The 17,120-nt window shown below is 35.1% G+C and overlaps 1 protein-coding gene and 1 long non-coding RNA gene across 2 annotated transcripts; both read left to right on the forward strand.

Moving 5' to 3' along the window:
• Positions 1 to 771: 771 nt before the first annotated feature.
• On the forward strand, positions 772 to 3,634 carry LOC145017458 (uncharacterized). Its single transcript, XR_013666526.1, has 2 exons — positions 772 to 1,048; positions 2,336 to 3,634. It is a non-coding gene; the product is annotated as an uncharacterized LOC145017458 (long non-coding RNA).
• Positions 3,635 to 6,691: 3,057 nt separating this feature from the next.
• Positions 6,692 to 11,046, forward strand: LOC145014952 (vacuolar protein-sorting-associated protein 11 homolog). Its single transcript, XM_078973402.1, has 5 exons — positions 6,692 to 7,034; positions 7,626 to 7,889; positions 8,101 to 8,274; positions 8,383 to 8,706; positions 9,881 to 11,046. Exons 2-5 carry the CDS (start codon positions 7,668 to 7,670, stop codon positions 10,748 to 10,750), a joined length of 1,590 nt encoding a protein of 529 aa, XP_078829528.1. The 5' UTR covers positions 6,692 to 7,034; positions 7,626 to 7,667; the 3' UTR covers positions 10,751 to 11,046.
• The last annotated feature ends 6,074 nt before the right edge of the window (positions 11,047 to 17,120 follow it).

Here is a 17,120-nt window from a genome sequence, read left to right on the forward strand (position 1 = left end):
GAAACGAATATGGGATTTGTAGACCCCACTAACTAGCTAGGAGGAAACAAATTATCACAATGGAAGAAACCTCTATATAAGAATGTTTGTCATGAATACGATGCTTTATCAAAATATGAAAATGACATAATTAGGACTTGAATATGTCCCTCGATAAGAAGGAAGACATAAAATAATGAAGAAACAACAAAGATAACATAATTGCCATTTTTTTTTTTACTTTAAATCTTCTTTTAATCCGTAATCTATTTTAAACATTCTTTTAGAGTTATCCATGGTGGAGGATCCAAAACAAAATGTTACGGGGTAACATACTTAAAGTACGTTGGAAAAATTGCATTATATCGAAAAAATTCTCAAAAAAATTCTACTGCGCCAAAAAATTTGAGGGGTAGCACGTTATCTCATATTCCCACTAAAGTATGTCACTGTTCATCCATGATGTCCATATTCGAGAATAAAACCTACACTAACAAGGATGTCTATCTTTTGGTCATGTCATGGAGTTGGAAAGGTTAGGAGAAGAAGACTTGAAGAATATAAATTTGAATGAAATAACCCTAAATGATAAAGATGACGAGACCTTATCCTAACTATCAATTAGATCCCAAATCAAGATTGGACCATGATGGTCAAAATAATATATATTTTAAACATTAGTTTAATATCCAAATTTATTTTAAAAAGTACTAAATATATACATTTTAAAAAATTGGTTATCTTATAAATGACTCAATTAAACAAAATTATCTACTCCAAAGTCCAAACAAAGTCTATTTGAACCCCAAGTCAAATCATACCAAAAGTGTTTAGCTTCGCACTTGGCGGCGAACCATTCCAAAATCTGTTTATTAGTTGGGGTTTGCTACTGATTTCTTTGAATTGGCATGAATGATTGATTATCATAAGTTGAAAAGAACAAAACATAGGCCATCGTTGATCGTTCCAAAAAGAAACGTGGTGGCTCAAGGAAGCGCCTGGCACACTCTGATCAAACTTCTATCAATAGTGTCGGCGGCGAACTTCTGTCAGAGGAACTTACCGTACTGTTAGTAGTTTCTTTTTTAATCTTATAACTCTCGACTTTTGTAAAATCATCAACTTAAATACATAATTATTAAACACTGCTACTTCCAGTCATCTAAAAACCCAATGTTGTTGACATGATTATTTCTATATCTATATAGAAACGTCTATGCATACATATTAAAATGGTACTACAGATGATCCTCTTTTGGGTTTCTAGAATTGCAACTCTTCATATATACCAACTATTTATGCGGGTTTCTTTTCATTTTTGATCTTTTTATCATTTGTAGGAAGTTTCTTTAAAGGTAAGTGAATATACATGACAGTTATCTTTGTTCACTTTGGACTAATTTGAATGTTGGAAATACTCATCATAACCAAACAAACCTTTACCTTTGTTACTCACTCAATTCTGCTACAAATGGTTTTGGATATGCTACTTATTTTGAAAAAAAAAAAAACAGAGGCTCATATTGCTCTTATGTTTTTGAATGGATGGGAGTATTAATATTAGGCGTTTTCTAAACAATTTATATATTGTAAAAGATTTTTAGATTCCTACTACATAGTAAGGAACTAAGGATTTTGTTTATTTGCCTATTAGTGAACTTTCTTTCTGATGATGATGATCATTATACATTCACTAATGCAAAAGATTATACAACTATTTATATATGCTGAGACTCAAACTTTCTTTCAACCCACTTGAGCCATTTCCTTTTTAGCCAATGTTTTTGAGTTTTATCCATTGCAAAGATAAAATATCATTCAAGTCGGCCCTTTTTTTAAAGAAGCGTGTCCAAATTGACCCCTTTAAGTTTTAACATATTATATTGGTAGATGTTAAAATGATGATTTTAGATTTTTTTCATACAAGGTGACATATTTCGCTAAGAACCATCATCACTATTTTCATGTGAATGTGAATGATGAACATGTGTTGATTATTATTTGAAAAAAATCGATGATCATATAAATGTGAATGGATCGAAACAGAGATGTAACATAGTTTTTTATTTTAAAAACATATCGAGATATTGATATATGATTGTAGAGAATAAAACTTATGATTTTTTATATAATTGTTCTTTTAGATAATAAAAAACATTAAAAAAAATTAATAAATGAAATAAAATAAAATAAGTGTTTAGTTATAAACAATTATATACATGTACAACTTTTTTTATATGAACGTTTAAAAAAAATCAAAATTTAGTATTTAAAAGTTTAGTATTTCTATCATAAATATTGAAAAACGTTAACTAAAAAACAACTTGAAATTAAATTATTGACTTTTATGTTTTAGTCCGGTCAGCTGGTTTTTGCCGCATCATGTAAATAAGATGATGTGTCTGCTTATCATTGGATTGTCAAAATGAAGGATGAATGCAAGGGTACAAATCAGCTAAGCGTTGAGTACAAGTGGATGATGTATTATCTTTTACATATGTTCCTGAGAATCTGATTTGGGTGGTCGTTGATCGCTTCCTTAAGAGTGCGTACTTCATAGCAGCCAATGAGAAATAGTCTATGGATAAGCTTGCGAATTCTTACGTGAAGGAAATTATGAGGCTTCACGGTGTTCCGTTAACGATTGTATCGGATCGTGATAGCCATTTCACCTCAATGTTTTGGAAAAATCTACAGGAGGAAATGGGTACCAAGTTGTGTTTAAGTACAGCTTACCATCTGCAGACTGATGGTTAGAGTGAAAGAACGATACAAACACTTGAAGATATGCTGAGAGCATGTACCCTGTAATTTCTAGGTATCTGGGATGAACATTTACCTTTGGTAGAATTTTCCTACAATAATAGTTTCCACTCGAGCATAAAGATGACACCTTATCAAGCTTTGTACGGACAGAAGTGTCATATGCCGTCTTGTTGGCTTGAGTCTGGGGAAAAGCAGTTTATGGGACCAGAGATGGTTCATCAAACAACTAAAAAGTTGAAAATAATCAGGGAAAGAATGTTAGCAGCTCAGGATCGTCAAAAGAGCTATGCTGACAAAAAGCGAAGACCGATGACTTTCGAAGTTGGAGACTCGGTTTTGCTTAAAGTCTCGCCGTGGAAGGGACTTATAAGATTTGAAAAAAGGGGAAAGTTAAGTCCAAGGTTTATTGGATCGTTTAAAGTTCTTCAGAGGGTTGGGAAACAAGCTTACAAGCTCGAATTGCCCGAAGAACTAGATGGTATTCATAACACTTTTCATGTGTGTTATTTGAGGAGATTCATGGGAGAAGTTCCCGATATAATTCCAATTTCTAAATTAAGAATTAATGAAAACAAAAGGTTAATTGAAGAACCAGAGGCAATCGTTGATCGAAAAACTAAGAAGTTGCGATGCAAGATGGTCGAGTTAGTGCTTGTCCGAAGGAAACATACGAATGAGCCAAATCTCACCTGGGAGATGGAGAGTGACATGTTGAGTTGCTATCCACATTTGTTTGTTGATGTGTGATTCCAGGGATGGAATCATCCTAAGGGGGAGAGAATAACGCCCGCGTTTCTAGGCTAGACATTAACGTTGATGTAATAGTCTAGGTTAACCTTTGTAACTCTTTTTGAAGTATTAATGATGAAATATTTGAGTATTATGTGAATTATCTGATTTACGTGTTTGTTTTCTTAATTATTATAATTTAATGAATTAAGAATAAAATAAGCATCAAAAGTAAAGTGTGAGATAAGCCTGATATCTTTGCATAAAGTTGTAGTGGTTGAAACAAGGATTCCAGAGATATAAAGAATGCCGAAATCCAAGTTATAACGAAGAAGTTATGACCTGTCGAAGTTTCGCGACAGAACCGACACGACGCTGAGTGACGTAAAATGAAAATTTGAGATAGAATGATATTTAGACTTAGTGATCTAAACGAATGTTGTAGAGTTCGTTAAACCGAGATCGTGCATAAAAAGATCATCCAAATCTGACTTCGTATGAGGAAGTTATGATTTTCCGAAGTTTTAGCTTAGCAATATGCAGCCCGAAACTCGAATATGAGATCGTATGATTTCTAGCCGAAGCAATCTAAACGAGAATCGAAGATCTCGTCATTAGTAGTGCAACAATAAAAAGACAGACGAAAACGGACGTCAGATGAAGAAGTTATGAATTTATAACAAAGTTTTCCTGTCCCGGCCAACTAAAAATAAATAATAAAAATAAGTCAAAATTAACCGACGGAGTCTAAACGAAAGTTGTAGAGCGTAGTCTCACCTACGCGTGGATATAAAGAATGTCGAAAACGGAGTTCGTATGAGGAAGATATAAAATTTTGAACTTTATTAAATGATTAAAATATTAAATTTAAATATAAAATCCGATATTATCCGAAAGGGGGGAGTCACCGGACTTATCCGGGTTACGCCCAGCGTAGTGCGAGGCTCAGCCTCTATAAAAGGCATGCAAGGGTAACCGACTTCCTTTGCCAAAATCTCTTATCTCTCTCCCGTTTTACCTCGATTTTCGTGCATGAAACACCCCGAAGCCCTGATATCATTCCCAAGACCCGAAGCAAGTCTCGAAGCCCCGAAGATCCCGAGAAAGTAAAGTTCCCGAGCCGAAGCTCTGCCCGCAAGAAGCCCGGTTTTTGTGAAGATCTCCCAGTTTAACCGAAGAATACTACTTCTACAAGCCGTAGTGCTGTCCGATCATCTTCTGATCAAGTGGGTGTGTAGTTACTTTCTTCTAACACATAAATACGAAGTATTTACTATGAAATATGTGTTATGTATTTATATATTGGTGTTGATTTAAAGGGGGTACATAATCTCTTTCAAATGCACAATTTTATACAAGTATCGATTTAACGTACTATGTATATGTGTTATGTGAGTATATCGATGTTATCTTCTAATCTCATAGATATGATTTATTCTATATAAAATACGTGTTATGTTTATGTGTCTCATCTTTTATTTGGAATGTGTTTTGAATGAACATACTATTTAGGTTTTAAACTATGTATAACAATGTATATTTTATCTACTAAAATGTTGGGTAGAACATGGGTAGATAGTGGTCGTGTGATATAAAGATGAGAGGCCTCGATGTTTTTGATTCAGTCATCTAGCGGAGAAGGCGACCACAGACTTTTCTCAATAGTCTTGTGGAACGTTAGCAGGCTCGCAACCTGTAGGTAGACCTGGCAATTTCAGACACGAAGACACGAATCTGTGAGAGACACGACACGACACGAATACATTTTAAAAATTGAGATAAAGCTTATTTCTCATTGTGTAATCGTATCGTGTCAAATTCGTGGCTGACACGTTTTCATGACACGAATACACGAATTGCCAGGTCTACCTGTAGGTGTTAATGAACTTGAGTGTTCATTCGCTGTACTCCATCCCCTCATGGTTGCTTTATTTGACTTATATTGCTGAGGAACCCCCGAAGCATGTGTTGTTGCCCCGATGAAATAATCTTAGATTAGGTCCCTTGTGTTAGTTGTTTTAGGGATGTAAAGTGAGAATAACGGGAATGAGTAATTAGGTTATTGTTGGTTGATGGAATTAAATTAATTATTTTTTGTGGGTTGAAAACCCTATATGCTCACCAGGCTCCCAAGCCTGACCCACTAAGTTTTCTTTGTATTACAGGTAGTGGCGCCAGAGCATAAGTTGGATGATTTGTCATGATATTTTGAATTATAGACCTGTTGTTTTATATAATTGTTGTAAGGTCTGTATTGAAATGTTTATGTTTTTGGTCTGTTTATCAATACATGACATCCCGAGTTTTGTTATATAATGAAAATACATTTATTTAAGAAATGCTTTGGTAAATCTTATTTTATCATATTTCGTTGTGGGAACAAATTCCGCAACTTTTTTAATCAAATGATTACTCTGAAATTGTTTTAAAAGCATAAATTAAACCGGTTTTTTCTGACCGTGATTTTAGAGATGTCACACACATTTATGCATACAATAACACAATAATTATTTTAAACACTTGAACCTATATATATATATATATATATATATATATATATATATATATATATATATATATATATATATATATATATATATATATATATATATATATTCAAGGACTGGACTATGGTACACATCGTTGAGGTGCTTAAAATCCTCTAATAAGAAAGGTCGTGGGCGGCTATTTTTAACCGATCTTACACAATATTCTTCAAAGATGAGTTTACTTCAACCGACCATTCTTTTAACTTATAGCTGCTTCTTCTTTCACACCATCGCCTCAATTAGCTGCTTAACGGTGAGTCACTCACTCTTTTCCAATGATGTTTCTTTTGCCGCCATCTACTGCTTCGTTTTGCGGCCCACATCACCGCCTATGTTTCCCTTTTATTTCTATCTCTCTCTTGGTTATAATCCCCTTCTCTCCAAATATTGTCGATGCTCTCACACCTTCCTCATTGTATGCTGTAGACGGATGTTCGGGATAGTTTACGAGGGTGTTTGACTTATCTTTTGAAAGACCAAAAGTCCTTTTAAGAAAAAATAAAAGGTAAAAGATGCATGGTAAAAGCATTTTAAAAACTATTTTTAGATTTTAAATATAAGAAAAAAAATCTCACTTTTTGCAATTTGGCTAAAAGAACTTTTAACCTCTAAAGATAAAGTCAACCACCCTTAAGTCAATCCGTCGTCCTCGAGAACATGATGCTTTAATAGCATACGTCTTACAGTTACACCTGCTTCCCCTTTTGCCGCCTCAATGGTATGAGTCGTCATCTCCTTCCTTCACACGCATATTAAAGGATACGATTTTTGTTTTGGCTATGGATAGCTGACGTCATCGCAAATTGGGATTACTGAGTTGCCGCATTCCTGGGTAGCCAATACCGCCTGTCACCGCCTTATCAAGAGGTGGACCTTTATCTTTCCAATTAATCCAAGAATCAAAGTTTGAATTGCAACTTTCGTTCTAATCAATTTGAAGTTCTTCCACCGATCCTTCTTTCCATCCGCAAGTCAAACCCTAAAGCTATCTATGCATACAAGCATCTCTCGGTAAGTTTTATCTAAAGGTTTTTAGATCATCCACTTGTAAACTTTTTACTGGATTATTTTTGTTGGAATTGCTGAATCTTTATACTTTTTTTTACTTATGTTTAGTTTTTCAACTTGTTTAATGATAATCAAAGTTTATTTGGTGGCTGGAGATCAGATGTTCAATTAAAATGATAGACCGAATCTATGTTAAATGAACTGTTCACCATTGAAATGGAGTACTCGACATGATTTGGGAAATAGTCTTGCTATCTTTCTTTCTTGTTGCTTTATGCATAACTTTTCCTACGTGTGCTGGTGTTTGTAGATTCCTTTGTAGATATACATGGAGCTTTATTCATCTTTGATTTCTTAGCTGATTTCTCATAGAAAACTGTCACTTAATCCTTCTTTCACTGTTATTGCCGAGACACATGTCATTAACAGGAAACAAGCGACTTAATTTAGTTTCTTTAGGTTATATATATTTTAATTACAGGTTACACGTTGTCACTCATTTCACGATTTTAATTTAATTTTCCTTGTGATCGATCACATATTCTTCAACTATTGGCGTATCGTGTACATATTGAGATGATTACAATTGCGTAGAATAATCTGGGCTCCGATTTGATTTCAATACGTTGAAGAAACATGTATCAATGGAGGAAATTCGAGTTCTTTGAGGAGAAGTACGCCGGAAAATGTTTGGTCCCGGATGAAGTCGCCGGAAAAATCGAGTGTTGCTCCAGCGGAAGGGGGAAAATCGCGGTGGGATGTGAAGATGGGACTGTTAGTTTACTAGATCGAGGTTTTAAGTTCAGCTATGGATTCCAAGCTCACACTTCCTCTGTTTTATTCATTCAACAACTCAAGGTTTTTTCATCGCTCTCTGTCTGTCTATAATTCCTAATTACCCGTTTCCCCATTGTTGATCACGTTGTACGTGAATTTAGCAATCTAGAACACATTTGTGTAGAATTAGGGTTCTAGGTTTTCCTATATAGAATGACATGAAATTAGGTTTTCTTAATCTAGTTACCTAGAAAGTTTTAATCTTTTTCCATTTTTATTCTGAATTGACCAGCAACGCAACTTCCTACTAACTGTTGGAGAAGATGAACAAATATCTCCACAATTATCGTCTGTATGCCTCAAGGTTTTTGACCTAGATAAAACTCAACCAGAGGGTACAAGCACACCAATTCCTGATTGTATCCAAACACTACGAATATTCACAAATCAATTCCCAGAAGCAAAGGTTTGAAATTTTATACTTCCACTTTCTTGTAACATTTCTTGTAACTTATGGGTAAATGTAATTGGAGTTTTTTTTTTTTTTTTTTTTTTTTTTTTTTTTTTTGTTGAGATAACATCATTTCTAGTTCTAGAAGAAGCTCCACCAATATTGTTGATAGCTATTGGACTAGACAATGGTTGCATTTATTGCATCCAAGGTGATATTGCACGTGAACGTGTCAAACGATTCATGCTTCAAGTGGAGAAAAGTCAAGATAAATCCGAATGTGGTATTACTGGAATGGGTTTTCGTGTTGATGGGAAAGCTTTTCATTTGTTTGCAGTTACTCCAACTTCTGTAAGCTTGTTTAACTTGCACACTCAGCCAGCTGGTCGACAAACCCTAGACCACATTGGGAGTAATGTCAATAGTGTCGCCATGAATGATCGCCTGGTATCACCCTTTTGCTATTTCTTCCCCTCCTCTCTTTACTCTTTACTTTCATCTTGCTTTATTGCTGGTATCTGCGTCCTGCCTATATTCCTAGTATTTGCTCCCTGCTTTATCACTAGTATCTGCTTTCTGTTTTATTGCTAGTATCTGCACCTTGCTTTATTGCTAGTGTCTACCCCTTGCTTTATTGCTAGTATATACTTTATCGCTAGTATCTGCTTTCTGCTTTATTGCTAGTATCTGCCCCTTGCTTTGTTGCTAGTATCTGCCCCTTGCTTTATCGCTAGTATCTGCTTTCTGTTTTATATTTAGTATCTGCTTTCTGCTTTATTGCTAGTATCTACCCCTTGCTTTATTGCTAGTATCTACTTTCTGCTTTATCGCTAGTATCTGCTTTATGCTTTATTGCTAGTATCTGCTCCTTGCTTTATTGCTAGTATTTACTTTATCGCTAGTATCTGCCCCTTGCTTTATTGCTAGTATCTGCCCCTTGCTTTATCGCTAGTATCTGCTTTCTGCTTTATCGTTAGTATCTGCTTTCTGCTTTATTGCTAGTATCTGCTCCTTGCTTTATTGCTAGTATCTACTTTATCACTAGTAGTTGCCCCTTGCTTTATTGCTAGTATCTGCCGCTTGCTTTATCGCTAGTATCTGCTTTCTGCTTTATCGTTAGTATCTGCTTTCTGCTTTATTGCTAGTATCTGCTTTCTGCTTTATCGTTAGTATCTGCTTTCTGCTTTATTGCTAGTATCTGCTCCTTGCTTTATTGCTAGTATTTACTTTATCGCTAGTATCTGCCCCTTGCTTTATTGCTAGTATCTGCCCCTTGCTTTATCGCTAGTATCTGCTTTCTGCTTGATCGTTAGTATCTGCTTTCTGCTTTATTGCTAGTATCTGCTCCTTGCTTTATTGCTAGTATCTACTTTATCGTTAGTATTTGCCCCTTGCTTTATCGTTAGTATCTGCTTTCTGCTTTATCGCTAGTATCTGCCCCTTGCTTTATTGCTAGTATCTACTTTCTGCTTTATCACTAGTATCTGCTTTTTGCTTTATCGTTAGTATCTGCTTTCTGCTTTATCGCTAGTATCTGCTTCCTGCTTTATTGCTAGTATCTATATATTGTTATTGTTTATCGTTTTAAAGCATAAAAGTATTGCAATTTGGTGTTAATTAGGAGCTTATCATTGGTCGACCCGAGGCAATATATTTCTATGAAGTTGATGGTAGAGGTCCATGTTGGGCTTTTGAAGGAGAAAAAAAGTTACTCTGGTGGTTTCATGGATACCTCTTATGTGTAATTGCAGACCAAAGAAGTGGCTCAAACACCTTCAACATCTATGACCTCAAAAACCGTTTAATCGCACACAGTATAGTTATAGCAACCAAAGAAGTCTCCCATATGCTTTGTGAATGGGGAAGCATCCTCCTTATCATGAACGATAAATCGGCTTTATGTATTGGAGAAAAAGACATGGAAAGCAAACTCGACATGCTTTTCAAAAAAAACCTTTACACAGTCGCCATTAATCTTGTTCAAAGTCAACAAGCTGATGCAGCTGCAACTGCTGAAGTTTTAAGAAAATATGGTGATCATTTATACATGAAGCAAGATTTTGATGAAGCCATGAGTCAATACATTCATACAATTGGTCATCTTGAACCTTCTTATGTCATCCAGAAGTTTCTAGATGCACAAAGAATCTACAACCTTACAAATTACCTCGAGAAGCTACACGAAAAGGGTCTCGCGTCAAAAGACCATACTACCCTTCTCTTAAACTGTTCCTCCAAATTGAAAGATGTTGACAAGTTGAATGTTTTCATCGAAAGTGAAGATGGTGAGATTAATTTGGTGAGATTAAGCAAATGTACTGCATGTACTTTCACACTCGATCTGCCAGCTGTCCACTTCATGTGTATGCATTCTTTTCATCAACGTTGTCTTGGAGACAATGAAAAAGAATGTCCCGAATGTGCCTTTGAGTACAGATCTGTTCTTGAAATGAAAAGAAACTTGGAACAAAATTCCAAGAATCAAGATTAGTTTTTCAAGCAAGTTAAGAATTCACAAAAGATGGATTTTCAGTGATTGCTGAGTACTTTGGAAAAGGGATTATTAGCAAAACTAGTAAAAAGGGAATCAGGAGGATCTTTAAATTCAAACGGTAATTCCACCGGTGGATTCTGAGCAATCTTTTGTATGTTTGTTTGATCTTCTCTTTTTTGCATTTCGTTTTGGAAACCGGAATGAGTGATTCCGGAGATGATACACTGATTTGTTTTCACTTTTGTGTCTGTAACATTTGAAAGGTAACTTATATGAGGTTGTCTTAACTCTTATGTATGTTTGTGACATTCATTTGTTATTTGATTTGCCACATCAGTATTAGTTGGATGATATGTACTCAAAAAGATGTTAGATGTAGACATGGGGTGAAGGATGTTACATGTAGACAATTTTATCTACACACCAAAGGTTAAGTTTTTTTTTTTTTTTTTTTTTTTTTTTTTTGCAAAACTATGGTAAACTTATAAAACTTTTGCAAAAAATAGGTTAACTCATATCACTTAGCAAAAATAGGATATAAATTGATTCCGCCCAAACCAAATTCGTTTATGTTTTGGTCAAAAATCAATGTAATAACTACTTTGTAATCAAATTAACATGTGTGATGTGATCTTTTGTGTGAAGGTTCAAAGAAAGTAAAAGATGTTGAAAAGCATTGTAGATTTTGAATATGATAAGGATCTTTTAAACAGAAACGTAAATAAGTGTTGTATGGGTTTTATCGCGTAAGTGTTGCATGGGTTTTGTGTGGTTAGTATATTTAGAATAGGGGTGAGCAAAAACCGAACTGACTAAAGAAAAACCGACAAAACCGCAATAAACCGCAACCGAAAAACCGAAACCGATTCAAAAACCAATGGTGCGGATTTAATTTTTGCAAAAACCGAAGGTCAACGGTGCGGTGCGGTTTCTATCCTAAAAACCGGTCCATCAAAACCGAACCGCACCGCAAGCGTGTATAGTAATAAATCAATCAATGTATATTATATACATTCTATTTAAAATAGTTATAAACGATAATATATTTATTATATGTTTATTTTGTGTTTGTATAAAACTATATGGGTGCAAAAAGAAATGTTCTATTGTTAGTCAAACGTACTAATCGATTACATGTAATAAGCTTGTAACAAATTAAGTCAAAATCAATCAACCTTCAATCATTAATTAGTTTGTGAGAGTGGTCACAAGTTGTATTTTAAGCGACTTACAATTTTTGATTATGTAATTTTGTTTTGAGCTGAAAATGAATGTATTAAAAAAAACAGCACAATACAAACTTATATGCACATGGTTTTCACTTCTTACAGTTTTAAAAAACCTCACAAAAAAACATAAAAAAAACTGCACCAAATTCTTAACACGGTTTAAAAAACGAAACCGCACCGATACAAACCGAAAGCGCATTTAAAAACCGAAAAACCGAACCATTGAAAAACCGCACCCAACGGTTTTAAGAATGCAAAAAACGCACCCAACAGTTTTAAGAATGCAAAAACCACACTATGCAGTTTGCGGTTCGGTTTGGTCTGAAAACCGCACCAAACCGCACCATGCTCACCCCTAATTTAGAATCTTAATTGTATCTGAAATGTAGAAAGAGATTTATTGTATATACTTGATAATGATTGAAAAACTGCAAAGTATGAATGTGTTAAAACCTTTGAGAATTGAAATAATGGAGAATATTAATGTAAATATCAAAGCTACAACAAGAGATCTACAAGGAAAGCCTTTGATCCTTCATGATCTCTAACATAAAATCTCGGGAAGTGATTAAAGTTACTCCGCTTAAAAATATTATTAAAAAGAGGAGTGTGTTTTACAAGTTCAAGCTGATTGTGAGCAATGTTTTATAGTGCTAGTAAGAATGATGGAGTGTACGTGTGTTTGCAAGAGTAAACAAACTTGTCTTTTATACATTAATGATCTAACTAATTAAGCTAAAAATCTTGTATCTTCCTATATCTTTGCTTTGACCGAGTATTGTGTGAAGACTCGAGGTCTATTTTTATTGATCACATGCATAATTGACTTAGTCTTTGTCATGTGAAGTAGTCTTTTAAACCGACATGACAAAAATACAAGAGATACAGTAGTAATACCAAGACACTAGTTATTTAGGATCTTGGGCCACTAAAGATGTTAGTCAATATTCGTACATAAAAATAGAACTACAAAACACTATCCATAACAATTGCCCCTGAAATTTTTTCTTTCAAGATCTTGGAAGATGGAGATTTCTAAACTTGAAATCATGTCCTTAGGTGGTGGTAGGACATGAAACTTTTATCTGGATAAATCTCATCCGTTCAACTTCCTAGGAAATTTATATTTTCAAAGGCCGGGATTTTTGTTCAAATCTTCCTATAAATTCAAACCTTGTTTATATCTCTAAATACTTGCAGTCAAGAAGACTGTTCAACGCCTTAGATCAAATTGTGTCTCCATTTTCTTTATCGTTCTTCTTCTTTCGTTTTATCATTATGGGTAAAAAAACTCACCATCTTAAAAGCTAGGGTTGAGGGACTTGTGTTAGAAAATTTCACTGACTCGGGTATATTGGCCTAAGATGAAAATGAAAGTTGTGCTTTCTTGAACTCTAATATCAAGTTATTTTGATCATAGGGAATGTTTGATGGAGATTCGTGGCCATAGCCATAAAAAAGCTCAATAATATTACTATAAATAACAATGTCATTTTGAGTTACACACAAGAATAAAAAGAAATAGATATGTAAAGATATTTATTTGAGGGATTTGTTTTGTTAATTAATTAATAATTTACTTAATTAATGGTAAATAAATGGAATATGTAATATTTCAGAATGATTTGAATACCATATATAATTATAATTATATTTGATATTTATCTATGGGGTTTCAAATCACCTCTATATAAATAGAGAGCTCTGATTTCGGTTTTGAAAGATAATAAATACACCTCTAAGCCACAAAAGTTTGGAATACTCAAACCCTAAAGAAATCCCGAATCGTTGTAACCATTTGGTTGTTACGTCATAACCAAAGAATAGAATCGAGGTTTCGATTCTATTTGAGCTCGAAATTCGAGTATTGCTTGGATCTGATTCTTGTTTGCGTCTTGGGTGCGATCACAAAAGAGGAACTCTCATTTGGATTCTTTAGTTCAATCTACTAGCTAGACAAAAGAAGAAACCAACTAAGAAATCCATGTTTTCTTTAGAGTTCTACTAAGTTACGTAGACTAGATAGTTTAGATTCTTCAGATTTCGAGTTTAGATCAAAATTGTTTATAGTTTTCGCTGACATATATTTGATCTAGTGAGGCTTAAAACACATCAGTGGTATCATAGCAGGTTAACTCAAGTCTATTGGACTTAGACTTTGTCTTTTAAGTATGTTAGGGTTGTATGTGCAGGTATTCTGCTTTAAATTGTTTAAATGTCGAGAAATTTTCGTTAATTAAAATTGAATTTAGTAATGCATTAAAAATCAACGATTAAGTTGATTTGCCTCTTTGCCAAAACGTGGCTGGTCCTCCACCATGTTGTTGTATCTACCTGAATCGTGACTGGCTTCGTCAATGTTCCGTTTATGAGTCGGTTGGGTCGTTTGGCTCAAGTTTTGGTTGTTGAAGGATTTACCAGATTGATGTATAGATTGCTATCTATTCTCTAGGAAAAGCAGCGATAGATCTGTCAATCAACTTTAGAGTTGGTATCTGTAGTTTTGTGTGGGTTTTGTTCAGTAAATATTGGGGTTTTGGGTTATCGTCAACGCATTCTCAATCATTGATTATTTTCCGTTCTTCATTAATAAGTTGGAATACTTCGAAGGTTTCGAGTTGTATAATTTGAAGATCAGTGGTCGTGACAAGCTATCATTAAATTCTGTGATGGTGTATCTTGGCTTCCGAGTATGTTGCCCTAAATTTCTAGATTGTAGAATTATTGTAAGAATCAGGTTTGTTTTGGTAATAAGTGGAGCAACGGATCGACTATCTACCTATCCTAACTGTGGGCCTATCAGTTCTTTGTCGTCATATGGGGTTGTTCAAGGGTGTGGAATTGTATTAAGGGAAGGTGCTTCGGATGCGATAATCTTCGTCGAAAGTGGTAATGTGCTTAATCTGGTTTGGGTGTGGGTACCTATTAATATTTGGTCATGAGGTATTAGTTCAATAACCTCAGTATGGTGGTGGTTTGGTAATGCGATTGTGGGATGGTTCGGTAATCTAGCGGTTATGAGGTTGTAAAAGAGTGGATGAATCTAAGTGCGGGCAATCACTTGGGACTGTCGGGGGATAGCTCAAAGTGTGAGCCATTTTAAGGTTCGTACATATGACGAAATTTAAATTGGTATATTTGTAGGGAACGCAGAGTTCCTTGCGATCGGAAAGAATCCAAGATAAGTGCGGTTATGAGTGTGGAGCAAGTTTCAGTTAGGCTAGGGGGGCCTTAACTGGTTGATCAGGTCTATGGGGATTACGGTTCGGGATCTCTAGTAGTCTAAGTTGGATAGCCTAAGAACTCTTGGTCTAACGCCTATTTTTGATGCTCTTGTATGATTGTTCGCTCTTGGGTAGATCATTTGTTCGACTATCTATCTGACCCTTGACTAGTCGCAACATCATGACTACCGTGGAAAGACAGTAGGGTGAGCTCATGGCAAGTTAGAGAGTGTGTAAAGCCTACGACTCGGATCGTAGCATTCTCTAGGATGATTTGGACCAAGGATTGGATCTTGAGTGGAAAGTTTATGTAGGCGATTAGTGTGTGTGTCGCAGAGGGGTTGATAGGCCAGGTAGCCTTGTTATTTGGGCTCTTGGAAACTGGTGGTTAGACCAGGGCGAGACTGGTAGCCTCAGCGATGAATTGGAGGACCTATTTCTCGGTCTAGCAAGGGGTTGTCGTTATCAAAAAGTATTGGGGTGAGCTGCAAGTGCAAATCCGTGGATCTCGGGTTATGAGTTACATAGGGTTGGTTTCTGAGTAAGATCTCGAGTCGGGTATCGCGAGTGTTTTATGAATTTTTTTTGTTTCAGTGGGATTGAGTATCAAGGTATCTATATGTCGAGGGCATCAAGATAAGTCAAGGAAGTATTATTTGATGGGTTATGAGCATTACAACATTCCTATGTGCACGTGTAACCCTAATTGCTTTGGCTCTAAGTTTTTCTTTATTGAACATGCAAATTGAATACCAAAGAAATGAACCCAAGATCTAGTATATACAATTTCGAAATTCATACACACACACACACACACATATATATATATATATTAGGGTTTGATGATTACCTCACTTGTTATATTGTAATAACATGACAATCCTTGAAGTCCTTGACTCTTGAAAGCTTAGTTCCCCAAGTGTTGCACCTCTAATGGAGTCACAAACACTCAATGCAAAGAATGAAGAAGGAGAGAGGTGAAAATCTTCTAGGGAAACTCTTAGAAGCTCGGGGCGAAATTCTTAGCCTTGGAGGGTTTATATAGTTGGTGCTATTAGGGTTTTAAGGTGGACACCATAATTTCGTTGCTTAGGCCTTAAGCGGTCCATTGACCACCATAATAGAAGCCTTGGACGAATTCTATAGGTCCTCCTACAGATTTCATCCAGTCCTCCCATAGGAGTCCATCAGCCTAACTATGCAACTATCAATGATTTGCAAAACCAGTTCCTCTATTTTTAGTAAGTTCCTTTAATCCTAAAATTAATATCAAATTAATTTCTGATTAACTACTAATTAATAATATGATTTCCAAATAATATATTAATCTTATAATATATTAATAAAATCATTCTGAGTACCAATTTATTATTCATATAATAAACCCTAATCTCTCTCTCTCTCTCTCCTCTAGTCATCCGATCAAGTTGCATGAGTGAAGGAAACCCAAAAGGACGATGCTCAAATCAAATCAAGTACATACCAAATATAGTTATGGGCTTAGACACCTAATCCAACAGTCTCCCACTTGGATAAGTCTAATAACTATTATTGCAAGTATGACTTCATAATCTGATTAGCAATCATAGCTTTCAAAAGCCGTTATCGAACTATGATCTTATCAGTAACGGGTCCTTTAGATAAGTGGTCAAATATTCCTCCATTCAACAAGATATCATATGGACATGGGACATGGATTATAATCATTCTCTCTATCCAAGGTTTGTTTCCCGACTTCCAATTTATGACGACTGACAACAGACTACAATTGAACACATCAACTTAGTCCAGGCTCGGCCAAGCGCTTAGGGTGTCATCACTAAATCATCGAGGGGCCCACATATATCGCTTTTATCCCATTAAGGGTAAAAGGTATGGATAAATTTCGACTCATATGCTTGTACTATTTACTCA

Source organism: Lactuca saligna, chromosome 9, assembly GCF_052625555.1.
Source record: "Lactuca saligna cultivar CGN05327 chromosome 9, ASM5262555v1, whole genome shotgun sequence".
Lineage (NCBI taxonomy): Eukaryota > Viridiplantae > Streptophyta > Magnoliopsida > Asterales > Asteraceae > Lactuca > Lactuca saligna.